Here is a 20,501-nt window from a genome sequence, read left to right on the forward strand (position 1 = left end):
CCTCCTTCCCCCAGTTATTTTTTTCCTTCACAACCGGAGACAACTTTAATGCAAGAAACAACGTGTTATTCCCTGGCAGTGTTTGGGTCAGCAAGCAGTGCAGCACACAGATTCATGCAGAACAAGGTAGCTGGTGCTAAGGACATGACATGTGCATTACTGCATTTCACGGGTTTTCCTTCAGAACAGCTCTAGTACAGTCCCAAGGTCTTATCACTCAGTAGCAATCAGAAAGCATCTTCCAGTTTTATTTCATCCAAAAGCAATCCAGGTCTTGCACTCCAAAGCAGGTCTGCAGTATAAATAAAGGTGCACCCAGAGATCTGCTTCAATTGCACATTCTTAACCTGAATTCTTACGTTAAACGCACTCATTGAAGATTAATTCATTTTTAGGAAAAGGACAGAATGGACTAGCTCGCTTTTTAAAATCATAGATGTTAGTGAACGTGAACAAGATCAAAACTACACTTTAGTAAGATACGCAAGTCATGGTTACTGTTACTGATAGCCGGTTACACAAAAAGAAGTTTTATCTTCTATGGAAAAAAATTATTTCTCCATATTTCAAAAGTCACACACCTTGGAAAATAAGCTCATTTAAACTACACCATGTGCTCCACCATCCTTTTCAGAGGGAGTCAACATTAAACAAGATGTATAAAAACTTCCTCATCAAGAAAAAGTCAGGATGTTTATCTAAAAACGAATCATTAGTCTAAGTATAGTATCCATGAAAACCACTGGTAGAGAGGCTCTCAAGCTCAAGCTACAGAACAAGAGCACTGTAGTCTTCTGTTAATTACGGGCATTCAAAGTGCAGCAGTATCTTCTCCGGTTAGAAATATGCAACAGAGATGCTATATGATCACCCAGAGTTGGAAAAAGTGCTTGGAATCAAGAGGTAATCACCACCAATTCCAAGCCTAATAATAATAACAGTAATACAAAACAAACACCTACCACCCTTCTATTCATTACCTGCTGCTCCTGCTTTAATTCATCTCTGGATTTAGTTTTTTTAGTCAATAATGTTTCATGCAGTCCGACTGCTACGTTCACTGCATTTTTTTTGCTGCAAATGAGCGACAACCTAGGATATTTTAGTAGAGAATTAAAACTAGAACAAGCTATGTTTTATACAATAGCTTAATGAAAATGAAGCAGATTCAATTACATAATTTGTAGCTCTGATACAGTAAGCAAATGAAGAGGTTACATGCTTCTGCTGAGTAGCACAGCATTCATTTTTAGAAACACCATTACAGGTGCACCTAAACAAAAAACTGAACAAAAAACACTGGCAAGCACGAGACAGTTGAACCACGAGCGTTCCAACCAAAAATTCTCATCAACTCATAGAGCCTGTTGCTCTTCCCAAGCATCAAACAATTCCAGTGCCACACAGCCTCCAGCTCTGTCCTTCGCCTGGCCCCTTTCCACCCCCAGTAGCGCTGCAAAAGTCACAAGGAAAAAAAGATAGTAGCTAAGAGGTTACAGAGGGTATGCTATCAGCATACGTGAAGTCAGCACAAGGGATTCCTCATGTCCCACTTCTGGGAGTGGAGTAGAAGAGATATTCATGATTCTCTAGCTTTACAGCAAAGAACTGAAAGGATGCAGCATCATCCACATGCACTTTGAAAACCTTCACGTTCCTCTCCTCTCCTTCCAAAATACATCACAGAACTAATTCTACTATACTAAAATTTACATGTATTGAAAGCTTATTTATTCAAAAAGGAAGAAAAACATCTTGAAAGTCTAAAAAGATGGCAGTCTGAGGGGGCAACTTACAAGGGTCACCTAATCAAGAAAGTTTTCCCAATTTACATCAAAAATCCTATCCAAGGCATTACTGCAACACACAAGATAGACCTGAGACTACAATTGCATGTTTGCTGAAGAAGCATAATTTAGGAAATCTCAAACAAGTAAGCCAAGCAACCAACGTCAACTCCATTTTAAAGTCTGATATGGTAAAAAAAAAAAAAAAAATATATATATATATATATATATATATTTTGGGTAGCAATGATACGGTCAAAGTTTTATATTTTAGAGATGAGTAAATTTACAATTTTGCTCTAGAGTCATCTGATTCAAAAGCAACCATCTCAATATCAGCTCTTTTGTTTAAACGGAGCCATGCACTGTCTCACTCTCCCTTGCAGTACCCTCCATTTTTTCCCCATGTATTGTCACACTGGGTAACTGGCTAGCTTGAATATATGCACTTGCAAGTTATCAGGGCTTGCAGGCGGCCTGCCTTGGAGCAGGAAGCCAGGCCCTGTTTCCAGCCCAGGATGGCCAACAAGTCCCCAGCCTGTGAGCACACCACCAGGACACCTGGCAGAAGCTAAAGAAACCAAGCGTTCCAGCTCAACAGACACAGATTTTCCCACAAAGCAGAGTTGGTTTTTTTTTTTTATTGTCAGTGATAGAGCTCAGTTTTTAAAACATGCTACAGACACCGACACTAATGCATTTTCCTCACTTATAAGCAGAACATAGCATCATTTAATTTAACTACACTGTACGTCTTTGTTTTCAGTTAAATTAGTCTGTAGATAACAGCCATCTTATGAAGACTTTATTTTTAAAGCACTATTTTATACTTTTAGAGTTTAAAAGCATGATCGAAAATAAAGCCAAAACAATTGCTCTCATCTTTAAAAAGCAAAATTAGGGAGTTCTGAAGCATTGGCTTTGTATCCTATAATAACATTTAACATTTCTAATGCTACTTCTCCTAGAGAGTTCAGATCAGAGTTCAAGCAAAGAAACACAGTAACTGTGTTTAAAAAAAAAAAGGGGGGGGGGGGAGATCTGGCCTTTAGCTAAAAAATATCCTTTGAAGTATTGACGTTGAACTTTTGCCAATTAAAAAGCAGGAAAACAAGATATGTTATTTAAAAAATAAGACTCTAGGTTACTTATCTGGTGATAAGGAGTTTGAGTTTCATAGATATATTATATCAAAGAAAATCTTTTCAAATTCTCTGCAGAGTGATTGTATAGATTAACATAAGGCTACAGGCAACCACAAATTCTGAATTGCACAATAACCGACTCCCATTACAAGAATGTATTTTTCCTTGGCATTTCATTAAAAGCTTAACCCTACAAGAAAGTGTTGCTTAGGTTTTTCTGGTAGATTTTGCTCCCTTTTTTTTTTAAATAGCGCAAAAATTACATATTAAGTGGTACATTACACAAATACGAAGGAATAAAAAACTCCAAGTCTCGAAATTCACAGTGAATTACTTAAGTAGCAATCTGCACTTTTTGTACCTATGTTAATAAAGTTACGGACACAGTCATTCAAAAATAGGGGAAATGAAGAACAGAATCACTAAAGCGTGGAGATGTCCACAACCTTCTCAGAGGCCTACAGAGTAGCACTGCTCTCTCCCCCCCCCCCACCCCGAACACTGATCTTCGAAGACAACTAACAAGCTGGTCTTCAAAGTCACACAGTAGAGAAATAACTTTCCCATTTAATTGGAACTGTCTGAAGTATGAAAATACTGTAAGAGAGAGCATAAAATTTCATGTTTTCTTTATCATAATAGGCTCAAAATATCATTCTTGTGCCACTCCTGTAAATAAGTTTTTTGGCAAGTGTTTTTGAAAAATACGCAAGAATGACTATTATAAGCAAGAAGAAGAATGCCTGTAGCCTTAATTACCTTTTTCCACTGTTACAATGTGTGAGAATCAACATTTAACCTTTACAAAGAGCCAACACTGTGTTAAAAATAAGTGCCCGTACTCAAGACTTCACATAAGCATTTTGTTCATATTCAGCTAGACTGCAGAGCCAGGTTACAAGGCCTAGGCCGCAAATTATTCTTGCATAAATATCACAAAAAAAAAAAATCTTAAAACAAACAAAAATCCACTTGTGAAAACAGGATACAAACAGCACAAAGGCAGCCAGTACAGATTACACCTGGCAGGAACTGCCAGTTTCACAAAGTACCTTCCCTCTTGCAGAGAGAGTATTTCACTGCAAAAATGCAGCTAGGGAGATCCCACTTAACTGTTTGATTACACATTTTAAGCTTCCATTTTTAAAATAAAAGCGACCTTTGCACTGAGGATGAGTTAAGCCTCTTAGTGCAAACACATCCACTTTTGTCTAGTTTATCCTGTAGTCTTAAGGGCTTATATCTTTGAGTGTGTCCAAGATCAAATAAAGAACCAAATAAAAAGATGAAAACATTGCTACGGTGGCTATGAAAAAACAGATGTTAGCTTCCATCCAAAGCCTTTGGCATCTCACCAATGGCATGAAGCGGCAATTCACTTAAGATGGAAAAGCAAGGTTTGAGTTTGCAACCTCCTGTAGAAACAGAATCGGTTAAGATATTTTCATTAAGAATCAACCTAGCAACACAGATTCTCCCTTTCAGTGAAGGCAGGTAGCCAGTGAAAGCACAAGTACCTAAAAGTAATGATAAAAAACTTCCAAAACTAATGACAAAAAAGACAGCCGAGGAGAATTTGGTTGATCACCTCGATCAAAGAAAGAATTCACTTTTGAACTGTTTTTCCACATAAATTCAATCCTTCAAAAGAACTCAATCACCTTCTTCTGGCATGAACCTGAATTTTACAAGGGACCTCAATTTCAGAATTGAAACATTGAACTATTTCTCCTTTTGAGAAGAATGAATCACCTTGAGTGTTTGGGGGGGGGGGGGGGGGAGAAGAGTACATTACACAGCACAAAATCCCTGACCATAGTCCTTCGTCCTCTCTACGCCAGGTCCTGCAGAAGGGTTTTGACTAGAAGTCACAAATGGAAGTGAAAAATGCAGACAGCAAGAAGCACTCACTTGGGTGCATGCAGAACAGCATGCTTATGTTTAGGCTTGAGCTTTGGTCTACCCAATATGTTGTTCCTCAAGAAAGGAAATGCATTTTTTAAAGGTACGCTCTTGACAGTAATCCATTTAGTATTTTTGAAAGCTGAATGGTACTAGAACATTTTACTGTCTGCCTGCTACAGAGATACCATTTGATAATATGCAAGTTTTCACTAAACTAGCACTGAATTGTAGATTTTGAGACATAAACTGCAGTCCTGAACTTATAAATCTATCTCACTTCCACGAAAAAGAACCTTTGAACCGCTTTTAGCCTTACTTGCTCAATTCCAAGATAGATGCCTAATTAAAAATAAAAGAGGGGCTTTCCATGCATACACACAGTACACACATCCTTCATTTAAAGTCTTAAGTGATAAGGCAGTTAAATACAAAGAGAAGAGAGTAAAAACTGTTCAGTGGGGGATTCTCAATTGTCCTTGAAAAGAACTAGGCGTCAGGGATTTGCCCCAATGCTCCTTAAGGAACTGAGTGATTTCCATTAAACAAAATGAATCTAGGAAAAGAAACAAACAGAATAAGAGCAATCGTTGATTTTAAAGCTGCCATTTGTTCATGCTGAACGTCAGTCCTGCAAAGACGGACAAATTTCATGACTTAAAAAAAAAAAAAACAAAAAACAACCAAGCATAGCGGAAGCTGTATTGCGAGATTGGAGGAGAGGTCTGCTTAGTACTTCAGAGGCAGTGGGAAATGCTAGCGCTTAGACATAAAAAGCAGATCAAAGATTGCTATGAATGACTCAGAACATGTATGGAGGTATCTCTAGCCTATCTACTTTTCAACCAGCTCAGTATTATATTCTGCATGGTTTCCCCCCCCCCTTCTTCCAACAATGCTTGGCCAGTAAGTTTACTATGTTTGTACATTATTTACAGCAGATGTGGAGAGCAAGATAGACCTCTCCCATTTACCTCAGCCTTATTTCCCTTTTGCCTCTGCTATCACCTTCCCTCCTGTTCCTGCAGCTGCTAATCTGCCTTGCAACAAACAATTCTGCTTGCCTGCATCATCACTACCAACTTGTAAACCTCCAACCGTGTTTCCAGCTGTTCGTACTTCCTTTTCCATAGCCCAGTTCAGACCACTAAGTATTTGTATTTGCCAAAAGACAAACCTTTTACACAAAACTCATGATTTTTAGTGTCCCAAGATTCCTGCAAAAGTTTATCAACTTAAGAATATTCTGTGGATTTACTACAGACTACCTTACTAGATATCCTTCTGGTTCTCTTCCTTGAAGAAATTTTAAAGCACACAAATGCATTTCCTGTCATTTCAGCCAGCTTTCCTGAAGATCTCTGCCTCAAACCTAACAGGTTTCACAGTGGGCTTTCTCTTTCCCCCTGCAGCTCAGGGTCAAGAACTCTTGATTTGATTTATTCCAGAAACATTCAAGTAGATCTCAAATCTCCGTTTTGCAGCAGTCTATTAATTTGTCCCCTTCACAGGGTTTGCGCCTAAGTAGTTACATTATACACCAGCACATCTTCAACTTGAACCAAAACAAAAAACTACAGTCAAAAAGCTCTCACATACACCAGGAAAATAAACCAAACAAACCACACACACACAAAGTTAGTTATCCCAAGTTACGAACTCTCATTCTGAAGTATTATTTATGGTAAAACAATAGGTTATTGACATATGGTAAGTACTCACTGATGGACTTTAAAAGAGCCTTCTACAGATTCCTATACCAGTCTCTAGTACACCCCAACTTGACTTCGAGATTTAAGGCTATCAAGCTCAACTGCTCTTATGAAAATTTCCAGGAAATGGAGGCGGCTGCCCAGTCACTTGACTCAGAGAAGGGCTTCTTTCACAAGAGAGCTCTTCAGCACTGAAACAACATATGGTCGGACTAGCAGGGCATAGAAACAGAATTTGAAGGCATCCTATCAGTTCCAGTTTGTATCTCCTGCAGTCCTCTTACGCTCTTTTCTACCTGCACGGCACAATTTCAGGTCGAGTCTACCACTCTCTTTCTGTCTTCCCATGGGGTACAGAACTCAATTCCAAAAGCATCTTCTCATCATCTCTAACCACAGGCAGTGGTAATCCAACAACACTTGTTCTCCCTGTCACTTACCAACGTTAAAAAAAAACAACCACCACCACCACCTTACATCTCCACAACAAGGCTCACAACGATTTTTATTCCTCCCAAAAAGTGTCTTAGCACTTTCCTCCAAATCACAGTAGACACTGCTCTAAAACTACTAGCCACAGGCATTTCTCAAGTAGTAAGTTTTTCAAAGGGCAGCCATATATTGTATTAAGAATTTTGAGCAAGTCTCAGACAGCTACATATGTCCTTCTGCACTCAGATTCAGGGAACCCACTTCCAGTGCAGCCACAACTGGCTCCTTAATTCAGTGTAATATACAATACAAATTATTAAAGATGCATATAGCGTCAGATGCAGCAGTATAAATATAGTTTAAGTTTTCCCAATAGTCTGACTTGTGAGCAAGTCATTTTTAAAGACGTTCATACTACAGAAGAGTCCTATAGAACCTAAACCAAAAAAAGTATTTCTATGACCCTGTCATAAACAATACTCCTCAAGCCCTGTATCATTGCCTCAGCCAGATATCAGTCACAAGGGAACAGGGAAGTCCAGTTATTCTGTAACTTCACGCAAGACCACCGCTGCTTTATTCTGGGACTCAGATGGCCATCTGCAGCACAAATCCGCATGCAGTTTGAAGCTGTTCCACAAAATGCAGGCTATAAGGTTTGACAAAAATCACAAATGGGAAAAAAAAACAGAGAGCTAAACCTTGTTCTCCTTTTCAAAAACTCTCCAGGCAGAGATTTTAGTATCAGCATCCCACATAAGCTCTGTTTACAGACAACTCTGGGTTCATCTTGCTGAAGCCTCCCTCCGTCCCTCTTTTCTGGATCACTAGAAAACAGCAAAAGCTTCTGGGAAAAGAAGAGAGTCTCTTTCCTTTCTCCATACTTCTATTCTAGTGCCACTACTTCAATGCCGGTAGCACAGAAAAACAGGATAAAGTAGATTAAGAGCCTATCTGTTTAGACCATGGCATATGCTTAGGCACAGAGAAAAAAATACACATTTGAGTACAGAAAAGAGCAGCTGAGGATGCTAAAATTTCACATGATTTCAAAAAGCAGCTGGGCAAGCACACGTAAGACAAAGCTACAGAAGATCATTACCGGCATACCAACCCTCAGCATGGGTTCCTGAACTACAAACTGTGGGAGCTCGGTAAAGTATTTTGCAGAATTATCAGCAATATGCTTGGCCTGTTGTTAGTCTCCTCTCCAGGCACTTAGTATTGGCCGCTTTTCGTGGAAAAGGGTGAGAAGGTGGGGCTGGCACACTATTTTGAAGGTACTGAAATAACAGGTTCAACATAGAGGACACGAAGCAAGCTCCAACTTCTCAAAATCCATTAATACAAAGTCTTCAAAGCAAGGACATATCAGGTATTGAATTCAAAGGGACTGATAATGCATTTTATCTTAGCTAAAAGGCCAAGAATGCAGGCTGCTGGGCCAGAAAGACCTTTGGCCTATCCAGTAAGGCTTTAACTGATTTTCCTCATCCAAGAGAGCTGGAAACACATAGGAGAATAAATTCCTTCAACAGCTAGAATTAAGTGCTTGTGTTTTAATTGCAATAGACAACTGCCACATACTAGTGGACACAAAGGACTTTTACTGTAGGTACCATTAGATTATTGAATGTACTAAATACCCCAAATCGGAACGGACTAGCTTACTTCAGTTTTGCTGACATGCCAAACTGAGGCAGACTCATTTGACAGCGCCCTGTTACAATTTTGATCTGGAAAGTGCAAGAAAAGCATCTTGTTTACGGTATAAGAGTCCAGCTGAACATTCTTACTTCATGAAATAACCAATTACCTTTCTCTCCTACTCCACAGAATAGGCTCTGATCCCATGTTCAGAACTTACAGATGTATTTCCACTGACATATAGGAACAGTTCCCTGGACAGATATATTTGTACATCTAATCTTTTTAAAATATTAGTTACTTGTGTTTTATTGGAGACAACATTTCAGAAGCCCAAATAATACCTGCAAATGGCTGCATCAATTTTTATCACAAGTCATCATCCATATATTATGTAATAAACAAGAATGAAACATGGTTCCAGGGGCATTTGTGCAACAACACTGTTGATTTAAAATACTGTTAGACCACAGGGAAATGAACTATAAAACTAAAGAAAATGAAATACACTCATCTCAGTTAACCCTGCACTAAGTTCCCATAATACCTCTACCTCCTGAGCGGTCTCAACACTGCAGAAACTGATGGAAATAATCTCAAAGAAACTTCTTAAAGTTATCAGTCAAATATTATGATTCACAATGTGATAGAGGAGTGAGAATGTTCAAATTGATTTTTACACCACAATTGAGATGCTTTACTTGCATTTTCCAGATTAAAATTCTAACAGGAGGCTGTCAAACGAGTTTGGGTCAGGCTAGTGGAATGTCAGCAACACTGAAGCAAGCTAGTCCATCTATTTGTGCAATGTATTTAAATAAATAAAGAAGGAGGAGAGATAAAGCAGCCACTAACCAACAATAGCCACTACGGCACGTATTTGGAAAGCAAACTTGCAAAACACGTTCCCTTGACGAGTTTGTTTTCTCCTTCTCTAAAGGAGAAAAAAATATTTAACTACAGCAGTATCAGCATAGGAACTAATTTTTATTTCCAAGTATGTTTTGTCAGACATGCATAATGCCTGTGCCTGCACTACAAAGTTTTCCTGGCGTAACAATGGTGGTTAGAAACACTACAGAGGGGCATCATAAATACCAGTAAAAGGTCTTGAGAACATGTCTTCAACTGGAGAGAAGAATTATGATGTTGCTGTAAGGCTCCTTCTGCTTGAGGAAGGGACAGGATGCCAACATAACCATACCAATGTCTACGGTGCCAAAAAGTCTTTATGTAAAATAAACTGAAGTTGTGATCATAATTATTAAATATATAAGAACAGGATCTGTTCCTACACAAGTTACTAAGCTTAGAGAAAACATTTTAAGATTAAGGATCAATTTAAAAAAAAAAAAAGCATGCTAAAGGAAGAAAAATAACTGTTCCTTCTAAAAAGGATGTTAGCACATTATAAGCACCACAATACATGACGTTTTTTCTTGGCTACATACCATATGCCAGACATGATTTACTATTATAGATATCAGAGTCCCACTTATTTCAATTACGATTTACTAAAATTGCGAACTCTGTCAAATGCTGATTAGTACATTATTTAAAGTACCATGATTTCTTCAGCAAGTTTTAGTACAGCATGTGATAATAACCTGTAGCATTTACACACAGAACTCTAAGCAGAAGAGTCATTTTTACTGAATCACCATTACGCTCACTACTGCTGCAGCGAAAAGGTTTCCTTCTCACACTTAAGGAAGGTTTACTTGTAAAATACCTGACATGAAACTAGGAAGAAGAAACCCTCCAGATCGGAGGTTCATAGTTAATACTGGCATGATAAGGACTTGATTTTCGTATTCAGCCACAAATGGTGATGGGAAAAAGAGATGTGAGCATTATATTTAAGAAAACTCTCCAATGTGGACCAGAGGGTGTTTTTTTCCTCTTTTCTTTTTGTGTTTTTTTTTTTAAAGTTCCACAGACCTAGTATCTTTAAAGCCAGAAGACAGATGCTTCCAGCTCACACTAATAATGATGACCCAGCACCCTCTTCTGAAAAGACGAAAGGGAAAGGTGCAGTAACAAACAATAAATACTGACTCACAAAATCACTTATGTCATTTCAGAAAGCAAATTGTGTTTTTTGACTGTTACTGTTGACTGCTGATGAAAGGAACCAAGACTCCTAGCTCTAGACAATTAAGCTTCCTTATTACCAAAGATGTGCATTACAGGGCATCAGCACAATCATTTTTATAAATCCTCTTCAATAAGCTTTATTTGGGGATCTAGAGAGGGCCAGCTACTCTTTTATCTCATATCGGTCTAAGGTGCAACAGGTATCAGATGATAAATATACTGGTCACGGCCAATATGGTTCTAGACCTGGTCAGCAAATGACACAGGAATGTCTGTAGCTAATCAACAGGATAGGATGATTCAGGGAGGGCTCTAAACCTCCCAAAGCAAAGGTGATTTCTGTAGCATATTTTAATGAAACATCTGAAGTCAAGTTAAACACTGAGATCTCAGCCATTTGAAGGCTGCAGTTAAGGGGAACAAGGAGTCCCGATTTTCTTCTCTTGCCACAACCTCGGGGCGCAGTCAGCACGTTAAAACGCCACAGCCCTACTCGCCTCAATCCTGAGGAACAGGAAGGAGAGCAGGGACAAGGGAAGCCAGCCTTGCGAACGCCAAGTCCAGCTCAGCACGGCCTCACGCAAGGATGTCTACCTGAGCCGCAATTATGAGTGCTTTACACAAAACAGGTGCGGAGGGGGGAATAAAAATAATAATTAAAAAAAAAAAAACAGGCCATTGCATCTTCTGCTCCAGTTCTTGCACGGCGGAGCTGGAAGACAAGCTTCTACCGCCTCCGTCCTACGAACCACGGCGATGGCCCGGAGGCGGCAGCGCAGAGGGGGTGGCGAAGAGCCTCCGCCGCCGAGGAAAGCCGCCTCCAGGCCGCCGGTCCCGCATGCGCCACCGTCAAGGCCGCACCGGGCAGACCCAGGAGGCCGCTGCCCGGGCCCGGGCCCCGCAGCCCCCACAGGGACGGGGCGGGACGGGCACCACGGCAGCGGGAGGGCCGGGAGCCCCCCGCCGCCCTCCCCGCGGGGCGGCGGCCGCGGTAGCCGCTGAGGAGAGCGGCGCGGCGCGGCGCTGCGCTGCCGCCGCCTCACGGGAGGCGGGCGGGCAACGGCCCGGGAGGCGGAGCGCGCCCGCCCCCGGCAGGCCGGGGCGGTGAATCACGCACCCGTCGTCTCCTCCCCCCCCCTCCTCCATCTCAGCAGCGCCCTCAGCCTCTCTCCTCCATACAAAAGCAAAATGTCCGCCATCTTCACAGGCTGCTGCTGCCGCCGCCGGGCCAGCCGGGGCTGCGCCGCGCCGCCGCCTCAGGGCGGGCGGCCCCGCGGCGCGGCCGGGGCGGCGGCCCGGGGGCCGGGGCACCGGGCAGGGGGCGTTTATTACCTTGATGCAGTAGGGCGGCTCGTCGAAAGTAACCAGCATGTACCTGTCGCCGCGGCTGGCCGGGTCCCGGGCCCGCAGCTGCGGAGAGAGCGGAGAGAGGCGGCGTGAGCGGGCGGAAGGGGGCGAGCGGGGCGGCGGGGCGACCCCCCCCGGCCCCGCACTCACCTTCATGAAGATCTCCACGGCGCCCTTGGCGATGTCCAGGTAGCTGGTGCCCAGATACGCCCGCTGGTTCATGGAAGCGGACGTGTCTATGAGGAAGAGGAGGATCGGCATGGTCCAGGCAGAGCCCCGGCCCGCCGGGCACCCCGCGGGGAGGAGGGGGGAAGCGGCTGACCCCCCCCCCGGCTGGCCACCCGCCTGTGCGCCCGCCCGCCCGCCCGCTCCGGCTCCGCTCCGGCTCCCGCCGCTGCGGCTCGTTACTGAGCTGCCTGTGTTCACTGAGACTCAACTTCTCTTCCCTGAGCCTCCACCAGCACCATGTGACCAGCGCGCACGCCATTGGCTGCCAATTATACCCGCATTTGCATATTCATGAAGGCGGGGGGGTGGGGAGGCGGCGGGGTGACAAGGGACGCGGGGCGGCGGCGGGAGGCGCCGCGGGGGTCCCTGCGCGCGCGGAGCGCCGCACCTGTCACCGCCCCCTGCCTCGGCGGCCCCGCGGGGCTCCCCGCGCCTCGCCGCAGGGGCGGCCCCGCCGAGCCCCGGCCCGGCCCGGCCGCGGCGCCCCGCGTGGGCCTCGACGCCCGCGGCGGCGGGGAGGCCGGCGGGGCCGCCCGAGCGGGCAGCAGCTCCCAGCCGGCCTGGTAAAACAAGCCGAGCAGCTCGGCTAATCGCCTCCGTGACATAATCGCCCCGCTTCTGGTGTCCGGAGGTTTGGCTTAAGCGCTCTAAATCCTTCCTTGGCCCTTCCGCGGGCGATGGCGTTCTGCCGGTGTGACAGCCCTCGCCAGGGCTCCCCCAGCGCCTGGCCGCCGTCGTTCGGTACCTACCGCCCCGACGTACTCCCAGAGCACCTCGCAACAGCTCGATGAAGGCAGGGTGATAAAAAATAATGAGCTGCGGCAGAACTGGAAATACACATAGCCCCTGTTGTCGTTTCCTACCGCTCAGGCCGCAGCACAAAGCGGCTCAGGCTGAAGGAGAAGGGCTCGAGGTGTTCCTCTGCCTCGGCAAAATGGCGCGGCCTGCGCGCTTGGCCAGCGACGACAAAATGGCGCGGCCTGCGCGCTTGGCCAGCGACGACAAAATGGCGCGCGGCCTGCAGGCTCGGCTGGTCCTGGGCCCGGGCGGCTACTACCGGCCGCCACCGGGTCGGAGTAGCCAGGCGAAGGGGCTGCTTCGCGCGATGCCTGCTCAGGAGCGCTCGTGTGCCTCCAGGATCCGATCTGAGAATCACAAAAGCAGCACTGTCAGCCTGAATCTCAGGTAAAAATAATAATTAAGTAACAAATAATACTTTCCAGCGCTTCTACGTTCAGAGGTTCTTTCCACAGGGTTTTGGTTTTTTTTTTTTGCACCTCATTTGAACAATAGGAAAAGAGTTGGTTTCAGTTTTCACACCCTTTTCCTGAAGCCTTTGGAGAATACTGGCGTTTCACAATACCACAGGTGAATTCAAAAATCCCCCTCGCAAAGCTATTTGCATTGCAAAATATGAACATTCGTAAAGATAATACTACTTTAATTATTATTAAAGATAGTATTTGATCTTCATCAAAATAATCACAGATGTAATTCCATGTAATTCGCAGATGTACTTGTCCCCTTTATCTCATCACCAAAAAAGAATCTGAAGACAGGATGCTAGTCAGTCTCTACATTTGCTTTAGAAAGAGGTTTATATTTTTAAAATCTTAGTTTCTGCCAGTTCTTTTCATGTAGTATAAAATTATGTAAGTAGTGGACCATAAGTGGAAAAATTAATAGCTGAAAAGTGGTTCATACTGAAAACAAATACTGTCAAACCTGAGATCTCTCCATTCAGCTATCCAAGTTAAGTTATATATATGTGAGTGCAATTGTCATTAAGGTGTCTGAAAGTTAACAATCATGGAAAGAATGCCAGAAGGGATAAATATTTTTACATAAACGTAGTACACATGAACGGAGCCAGACTGAGAGAAATGGATTTTGAATCTCTACAGATAAGACAAAATGCAGGTACCAGTAGTGCCAGCTTTCCCATGTTTATGTCCTGCTCTAGGAAAGGCAACTCCTAGATACATAATAGGTATGTTAAGGACTGAATGGAAACTAAACTATTGGTAGAAGATGCCAGCTAATAACACTAGGTCCCTGCACCGAGAACTTGCTGAGGCTACCTATGCATTGCTGTCACATCAACCGAATGACATCAGAGACTAACTTTTGATACCAGCTGACCTCAGCCAATTCAAACTGGCAGTCTCGAGGTCCTGCGTCCTGCAGTGTCCTCAAGGCGGCCTATGTGAAACACTAAACAATAATTTAAAGTTCATTCTCTCACCAAATATTTTTATTCTGGACTGCCAAAAACCTAACAGGCACTTCTCCCACGTCCAAACATAATATTTAAAGGTCAAGACAGACCTCTCTTGTTTCCAGTTTCGGAGGCTGACCTTTCCAAGGGTAGCAGCAGGCAAGGTTCACACACTCTCCCTCTCTCTCTCTTGAGGATTTTGGCTTTTGGAGCTTGCTCCTGCTGGACTCTGCAAGAGCTGAGGTCTAGCAATTTTATGGCACAGTGCAAGACATTTATTTAGTTTAATGAGACTTTTTTACTCCTGAAAATACTGGACACCATGGTTGCTAATGTGCATAAAGGCAGTTGCAGTGAGTCGTGCTTTACTGCTGCCCGTTGTACGCAACTCTATACGCTTTGTGTTTGCGTTGCTGACTACTTGGCAGCTATGGTGATAGACATTCGCTACATCTATAAAGTTTAAAGTTCTCTTGATTTTCAGTTGAAATCACTCTCATCTAAATTCCTTCAACTGCGATACTTAAAGAAATTGTCTCTGTGGGGAAATTAATCAGAACAGCTACTGCAGATTAAGCTCTCCTATAATTAAATATTTTGAAATAGCTCCTGTGTAGGTATTCTATCCCGGCATAAAAAGGAATATTATTCAGGAAGAATGGTTTCAGTCAATTTCTGACCAGACAAATCAGTCTTATTTTTCTCTGCTGTGCTGATAAGTTGTTATTTTTCTGTTCCCTGTCCTCACACAGCTTAAGATCTAAGCTGTTGCTGCGTCTAACAGGATTTTAGCTCCAACAGTCTTCCTTACTTTTTAATGCTTTTGTATTGCTTTGTCTGTTACTTTTTTTCTCACCTAGCTGCCTTCTGACCTGAACAAGTCTTATATCTGGGAGACACTAGCCCCGCTCCTTTAGGCCCTGAAGGAGGTCAGCTCTGACACTGATTAGCCTTCTGAATTTGGAATACGCTTGATACCTTAGTCAGAAATATCTCCTTAAAATCTGGATCAACAGCTAAATCCTTCAAACCTCTCTCCTCCTTCTGTGGCTCCCTAGCTGTCTTGTAATGCAGCCACCCTGGCCGCTCTTCTACTTGGTTTCAAAGGCTTCAAGCCAGAGCAGAAATGGCAACTGTTAAATCATTATAAAAATACTGATTAATCCATACAGTGACTTGGGAGGTAAGCTGCTATCATACAGAGAAGGAGCTGCCACCAGGGCTGCGGGACTTGCTCAGTACCCCACCAGACATAAGTTTCAGTACCACGGTGAGAATTCAGAAGTTTTAGCTCCTTGCCTACCCATAAATCTGTACTGTCCCTGTCGGAAAGATGAAATGTCGTATTTAAGTAAAGAGTTTGTGTACAGCTGAACTCCTCTAGGAAAGGTAAGAAATCTCGCTAAACAATAACTTCTCCTTCTGCGGCGTCAGTAACTGTGTGGCAGGGTAAGAGTATGGGGAATTGTGTTCAAGATGGCAGAAGCTGAGCAAATGCAAGTCCTCGCATATAGCATGCTGTGTCAGGGTGAGATATTCTCACCTGACAGCAGTTAGCCACTCTTCAGCCAGACGCTGGAAGAGGACAGGATGCTTCTGTCCATGTGTCACACAGGCCCTTCTGAAAAAATCAGCCCGTTATTTTGTTAGATATTGCTCAGCAGCACTTTTTTTTCCTGATTTTGTACTTAAACTACAAACATCCACAAAACTATAAGTCAGCCCTTAAAAATTTCTACCCCTTTCACTTACTCCATCCATCTCCTTTCTGCAGTCATTCCACTGAAGACAAGTAAGAGCTTGGGAGTCTGATCCAAAACTCACTGTCGTAGCAGTAGACTCTGCCTTTCAGGAGTTTGGGTTTGCAGATTGGAGGACAGTAACTGCAGCTTAGGCGTAAATCCCACGTTACTGTGGGCCCTCAGACTTCGAGTGTGTAAATCTCCCATGGAGATGTGCACCTGCATCTCTTTTCACAGGCTCCAGTGAATTCAACAGTTCCATTTTCAGCTGAATTATAAGGATGAGACAACAGATACATGTCCTGACTGCAGCACATTTTGTGCTGATTTATTGACGGTGCATAAATACCACACCATAACTGTCATATTTAACCACAGAAAAGAAAGCTATATGCTCAGGAAAATAACTCAAGGGAAGTCTAAGATTTTCATTAAGTCATGCCACCTCTCCCAGGCACTTCAGAAAAAGAGGCCTAATAGGGTAGGGGCAGGGTGCGGTCAGCACTATATTCTCCCTGCGTCCCTGAGGGGCAGAGCAGCCCTTTGCGAGGCGTGGCACAGTGTGCGGGAGGTGGGGGAAGCACACCATGCCCATCACTCCTGTTGGTACCAGGCTAAGGGGAGAGGTGCGAAGCTCCAGCTGGGCTCCTCGCTGCACAGTGGTTCCTGGAGAGCCACTGCTGGCAGGGTGCAATGCAAGGGCAACAACGCACAAACACAGCACCACAAAACAAAGATTGGAACCGCATGTTTGTGGCACTTTCAAAGTCAGGAGGGGACCCGGGGCCCTTGGACCGCTGCGAACTGCCAGCCACTTCTACCAAAGAGCATCACAGCGTGAAGGGCTCCCAAGGACCTCTCCTCTTTCTGCAAGATATTCGTGTGAGCACAGATGACACTGCCCCTGGTCCAAAGGTGAAAGCCAGACCACGGCAGCCTGCACAACAACAGGCACAGCTTAATTTCCATTTTGCTTTAAAGACCAATAAAAAGGGGATGAGGAAGTGATTGGTTGCTTAAGATGGTGGGTCATTTTGCAATAATGGTAGATAAGCAAAAATCTGACAAAATGTCTCCGAGGAAACATAAAATAAATTCATGAAGCAGCACTCTGAGCAGCAAAACAAGCTGGAACAAATTTCCACACAGGGAAGGCTTTTCATATGACAGCTGGTCTCAAAGTCCAAAAGTCTCTCCAGAGAACAAAAAACATTTTTTAAAAGTTTGAAAAAACTTTCTGACCACTAAAAAAGAAACTGAAAGCCTCTCGGTAAATTCAGCAGACTGGAGGAATGAGTTTTACTGTACACATGAAGAGGAGAAAAAGAAATGAAAGTACTGCACATATCCATACATATGCAGAGAGGTACAAAACCGAAAGTATGCGTTCAGGTTTAGTGCATCTTTGTGATCGAACCGCAAATAGTGTCGGATTAATGGTATTGGCTCCTTTTCCTCAGCTCCAAGACCCCATATGTCTCACTGTGCTTTCCCTATGCAAAGATTGTGCTTTCTCTCTCAGAAATATTGGTGACACTGGAGCTTATTCTGGGGGAAGAGAGGGAAGGAGAAGGATTTCTGGCTGGCTGAGGCACGGCGGCAGCTCTTGCACCATCTCTTCTCTAGCTCTCTGCAGGGCGCAGGCGACATGTGCGCATCAGGCGGGTAACCCTGCGGGAATCGAGGCTCTCAGGGCGGTGCTGGAGGAGCCCTGAGGATGCTCCAGCCCAAAGGTGTTTTTGAATTGACAGCCGGCCAAGAACTGAAGCGAAATTCCCTGTTACTTCCTTTTACTAGTCTTATGCTAAGTGTTGCTAAGCCATACCTGGGAATCAGGCCAAATCAGCTTGGGATCTTTGGATGAAAGGCATTATTAAAAAAAAAAAATCCAGAGTGTCACCCATGTGGAAAGCAACAATATGAATGAAATGAATGTGTAAAGTAGCAGGATTTTTTTTATTACATTCTACAAGGTAAAATATAAGGGGAGGTCAAAAATTTCCTCTTCTTGTGAAAAGTACACCCTTCTAGCTGGGTTTCTGAGAAGAAGAGTCATAAACACAGTGTATCATTACTGGACCTGACACCTTAAAACAAGGCTAGGGTACACAATTTGTGCCACAGAGCGAGAGGTGAACATTGCCCTGTCTGTTGCCCGTCAGTAATTTTTCACCGAGAGTACTCCCCTATACTGGGGGCCTACTGTGGCCTGACAGGACTCATCATAAAAGGAAAGCCATGCATGACTGTATCATTTCTGGACACAGTTATGATTTTTACTATGTACCAGGCTTACCTGCAACAGAAATCGTCCCTTACAGAGTTCAAAGTGTCTGCCACAGAGAAAGTTTACCTAAGCCGACCATGCGCTCCACATCCTGCTTGTGTCTGATCCAAAGCGGACTGGAGCTGGCGGCAAGTCTCAGGGAGCCTGGGCCCTCGCGCAAGCCGATGAGCCTGGGATTTGAACTCTGGAAGTCGCTCTTCAGCCCTCAGCCACTGTCCCCTGATGGCAGGGCATGCTGTGGCAAGAAGGTAGAGTCTCAAAAAAAAATGAGACGCAGCCCCCAAAATACAGAGAAATGCCACTGCATGGGACACTAACCCAGTGCTCTGAGAGCACCTACAACCAAGAGTTATTAGTCTCAGATCAGAAGTCTGATGTATTATTTAGGGATGAATATGAGCATTTCCAACATCATCTGAACAGCTCATCATCATCACCTTACAGAAGCTGAACTCTTTCACAACGTCAGTAAATTTATCTCATCATCACTTGCTTGCCAAAAATCCCCAAAGCTACCACAGAAAACATTGTGCAATAAAATGGGATTGCATTTTATCATAAGCATTTTTCACAGAATAATTTTTTTTCTTGAAAGAATTCGATGTTTTACCCTAATGACAGCTGCAAAGCAGACGGAATTGTCTAAGAGGGAGCGCAGGCTGAGGTGCCGGGCCACGAGCTCCCTCCTGGCTTTGCTACAGACCTTCTGCGTGATCTTCAGTAGGTGCCAGCCTGTCCTGCCTCAGGTTCCCCAGCTGCTCAAGGGCTTATTTTATTGTTGCTATTATTTTTTAATAGCACTCAAAACTGTGCCGAGCCCTCACGAAAGAGACGAGAAATCAGCCCTGCCCTGTAGCTCTCGCAAGCTAATTTCAGATATGACCTAATGAGTGGGTGGTAACAAGACAGCGAGGTGGGATGGGAGAGAAAGGCCTAGGCAACATCGCTAAGATTATAAGGAAACTCAGCAAAAAGCAAGTGCACGGGAGAATACAACAAAGATTCTTTCATTCTTTAATAATGCTTTTTAGATAAAAGAAGAGGAAGAGGAAGCAAAGTCTCGTCTCCTGAGGTGCCTGTTTGGTATTTTCAAGAAACGGGTTTCCAGGAAGGGTTTAGGCAGGGATGACGCCTCGTCCTTTGAGGCCTGCCCTCTGCATGGTGTGACACCGCAAAAGGAGGTGGCAGGAGCAGACAGTGCAGTGAAGCTGGTGTCAGCAGCAGGACAGACCAGACGGGAAATTCAAAAAAATGAGACAGCAGCAAGTAAGCAATAGGCATGCAGAATCTTGAAGAGCCAGCCTGAAGGAGATGGGGTAGGGAAAGAAGGGCACCACAGTGGGAGAAGGTGCACGACACCACCAGGCAAAGGCCACCACGGTGTCCTCCTAGCGATGAAGAGATTTGCATTCCCCTCGTCAAAGGGTATTTATGCCAGATAGCAACATAGAAACAATACAAGACTTTTATTTTGATTTCTTTCCTTCTCCTCTGTCTGTTAAGATTTACCCATGATAGAAGATGCTGTACTTATTCTGCACAAAGTGAAAAAACATTCTGATCTCTCCGGAGCTGCTATCTTTGTTCCTGTCTCTTTCTGCTGACCTTGCTCAGTACAGACCGAATGACTGAACTTCCTGATCTCTCAGGTCCCGATTTTGTCACTTCCTTGCACTCGCTCAGTTCCTGTGTATTAAGTTTGAAGGTCTATTGGCAGTAAAGGAGAACTTCAAACCCAGACACTGCTTGTGTTTACTTGCTGTGTGCTCTTACCTAGTTTTGGGTACAAATGCAACCTCAAGCTGGAGAGGGTTACAAGAACAAAACTGTCACTTCCTTTCAGAAGCTTTTTGCAATTTCTGAGAGCTGAAAGCTAATTATTTTGGCACAAGGAGATACCAAAGCATCTTTTAACTATGGCATTCCTGTATAAAGTTTCCCTGACACTTTTGACTGA

The 20,501-nt window shown here is 43.9% G+C and overlaps 1 protein-coding gene and 1 non-coding gene across 11 annotated transcripts in view; both read right to left on the minus strand.

Annotated features, from left to right (window-relative positions):
- The window catches only part of LOC104150567 (integrator complex subunit 6-like), a 66,245-nt gene that overhangs the window by 31,169 nt on the left and 14,575 nt on the right, over window positions 1-20,501 (minus strand). For 6 of the 10 annotated variants that reach the window (XR_011143529.1, XR_011143528.1, XR_011143525.1 and 3 more), the window contains exons 1-2: window positions 12,220-12,498; window positions 12,055-12,132 (exon numbers count right to left, since the gene is read on the minus strand). Coding sequence is in view for 4 of the 10 variants with exons in the window: in XM_068957321.1 (XP_068813422.1) it covers window positions 12,055-12,132; window positions 12,220-12,330 (189 nt within the window). In the remaining 6 variants the exon portion in view is untranslated. Of the gene's footprint in view, window positions 1-12,054; window positions 12,133-12,219; window positions 12,499-20,501 lie in introns of those variants that run through there. The other 4 variants (XR_011143527.1, XR_011143526.1, XM_068957322.1 and 1 more) reach the window with 1 other exon arrangement.
- LOC138068832 (U2 spliceosomal RNA) lies at window positions 8,231-8,413 on the minus strand. Its single transcript, XR_011143610.1, has one exon. It is a non-coding gene; the product is annotated as a U2 spliceosomal RNA (small nuclear RNA).

Source organism: Struthio camelus, chromosome 11 (genome assembly GCF_040807025.1).
Source record: "Struthio camelus isolate bStrCam1 chromosome 11, bStrCam1.hap1, whole genome shotgun sequence".
Lineage (NCBI taxonomy): Eukaryota > Metazoa > Chordata > Aves > Struthioniformes > Struthionidae > Struthio > Struthio camelus.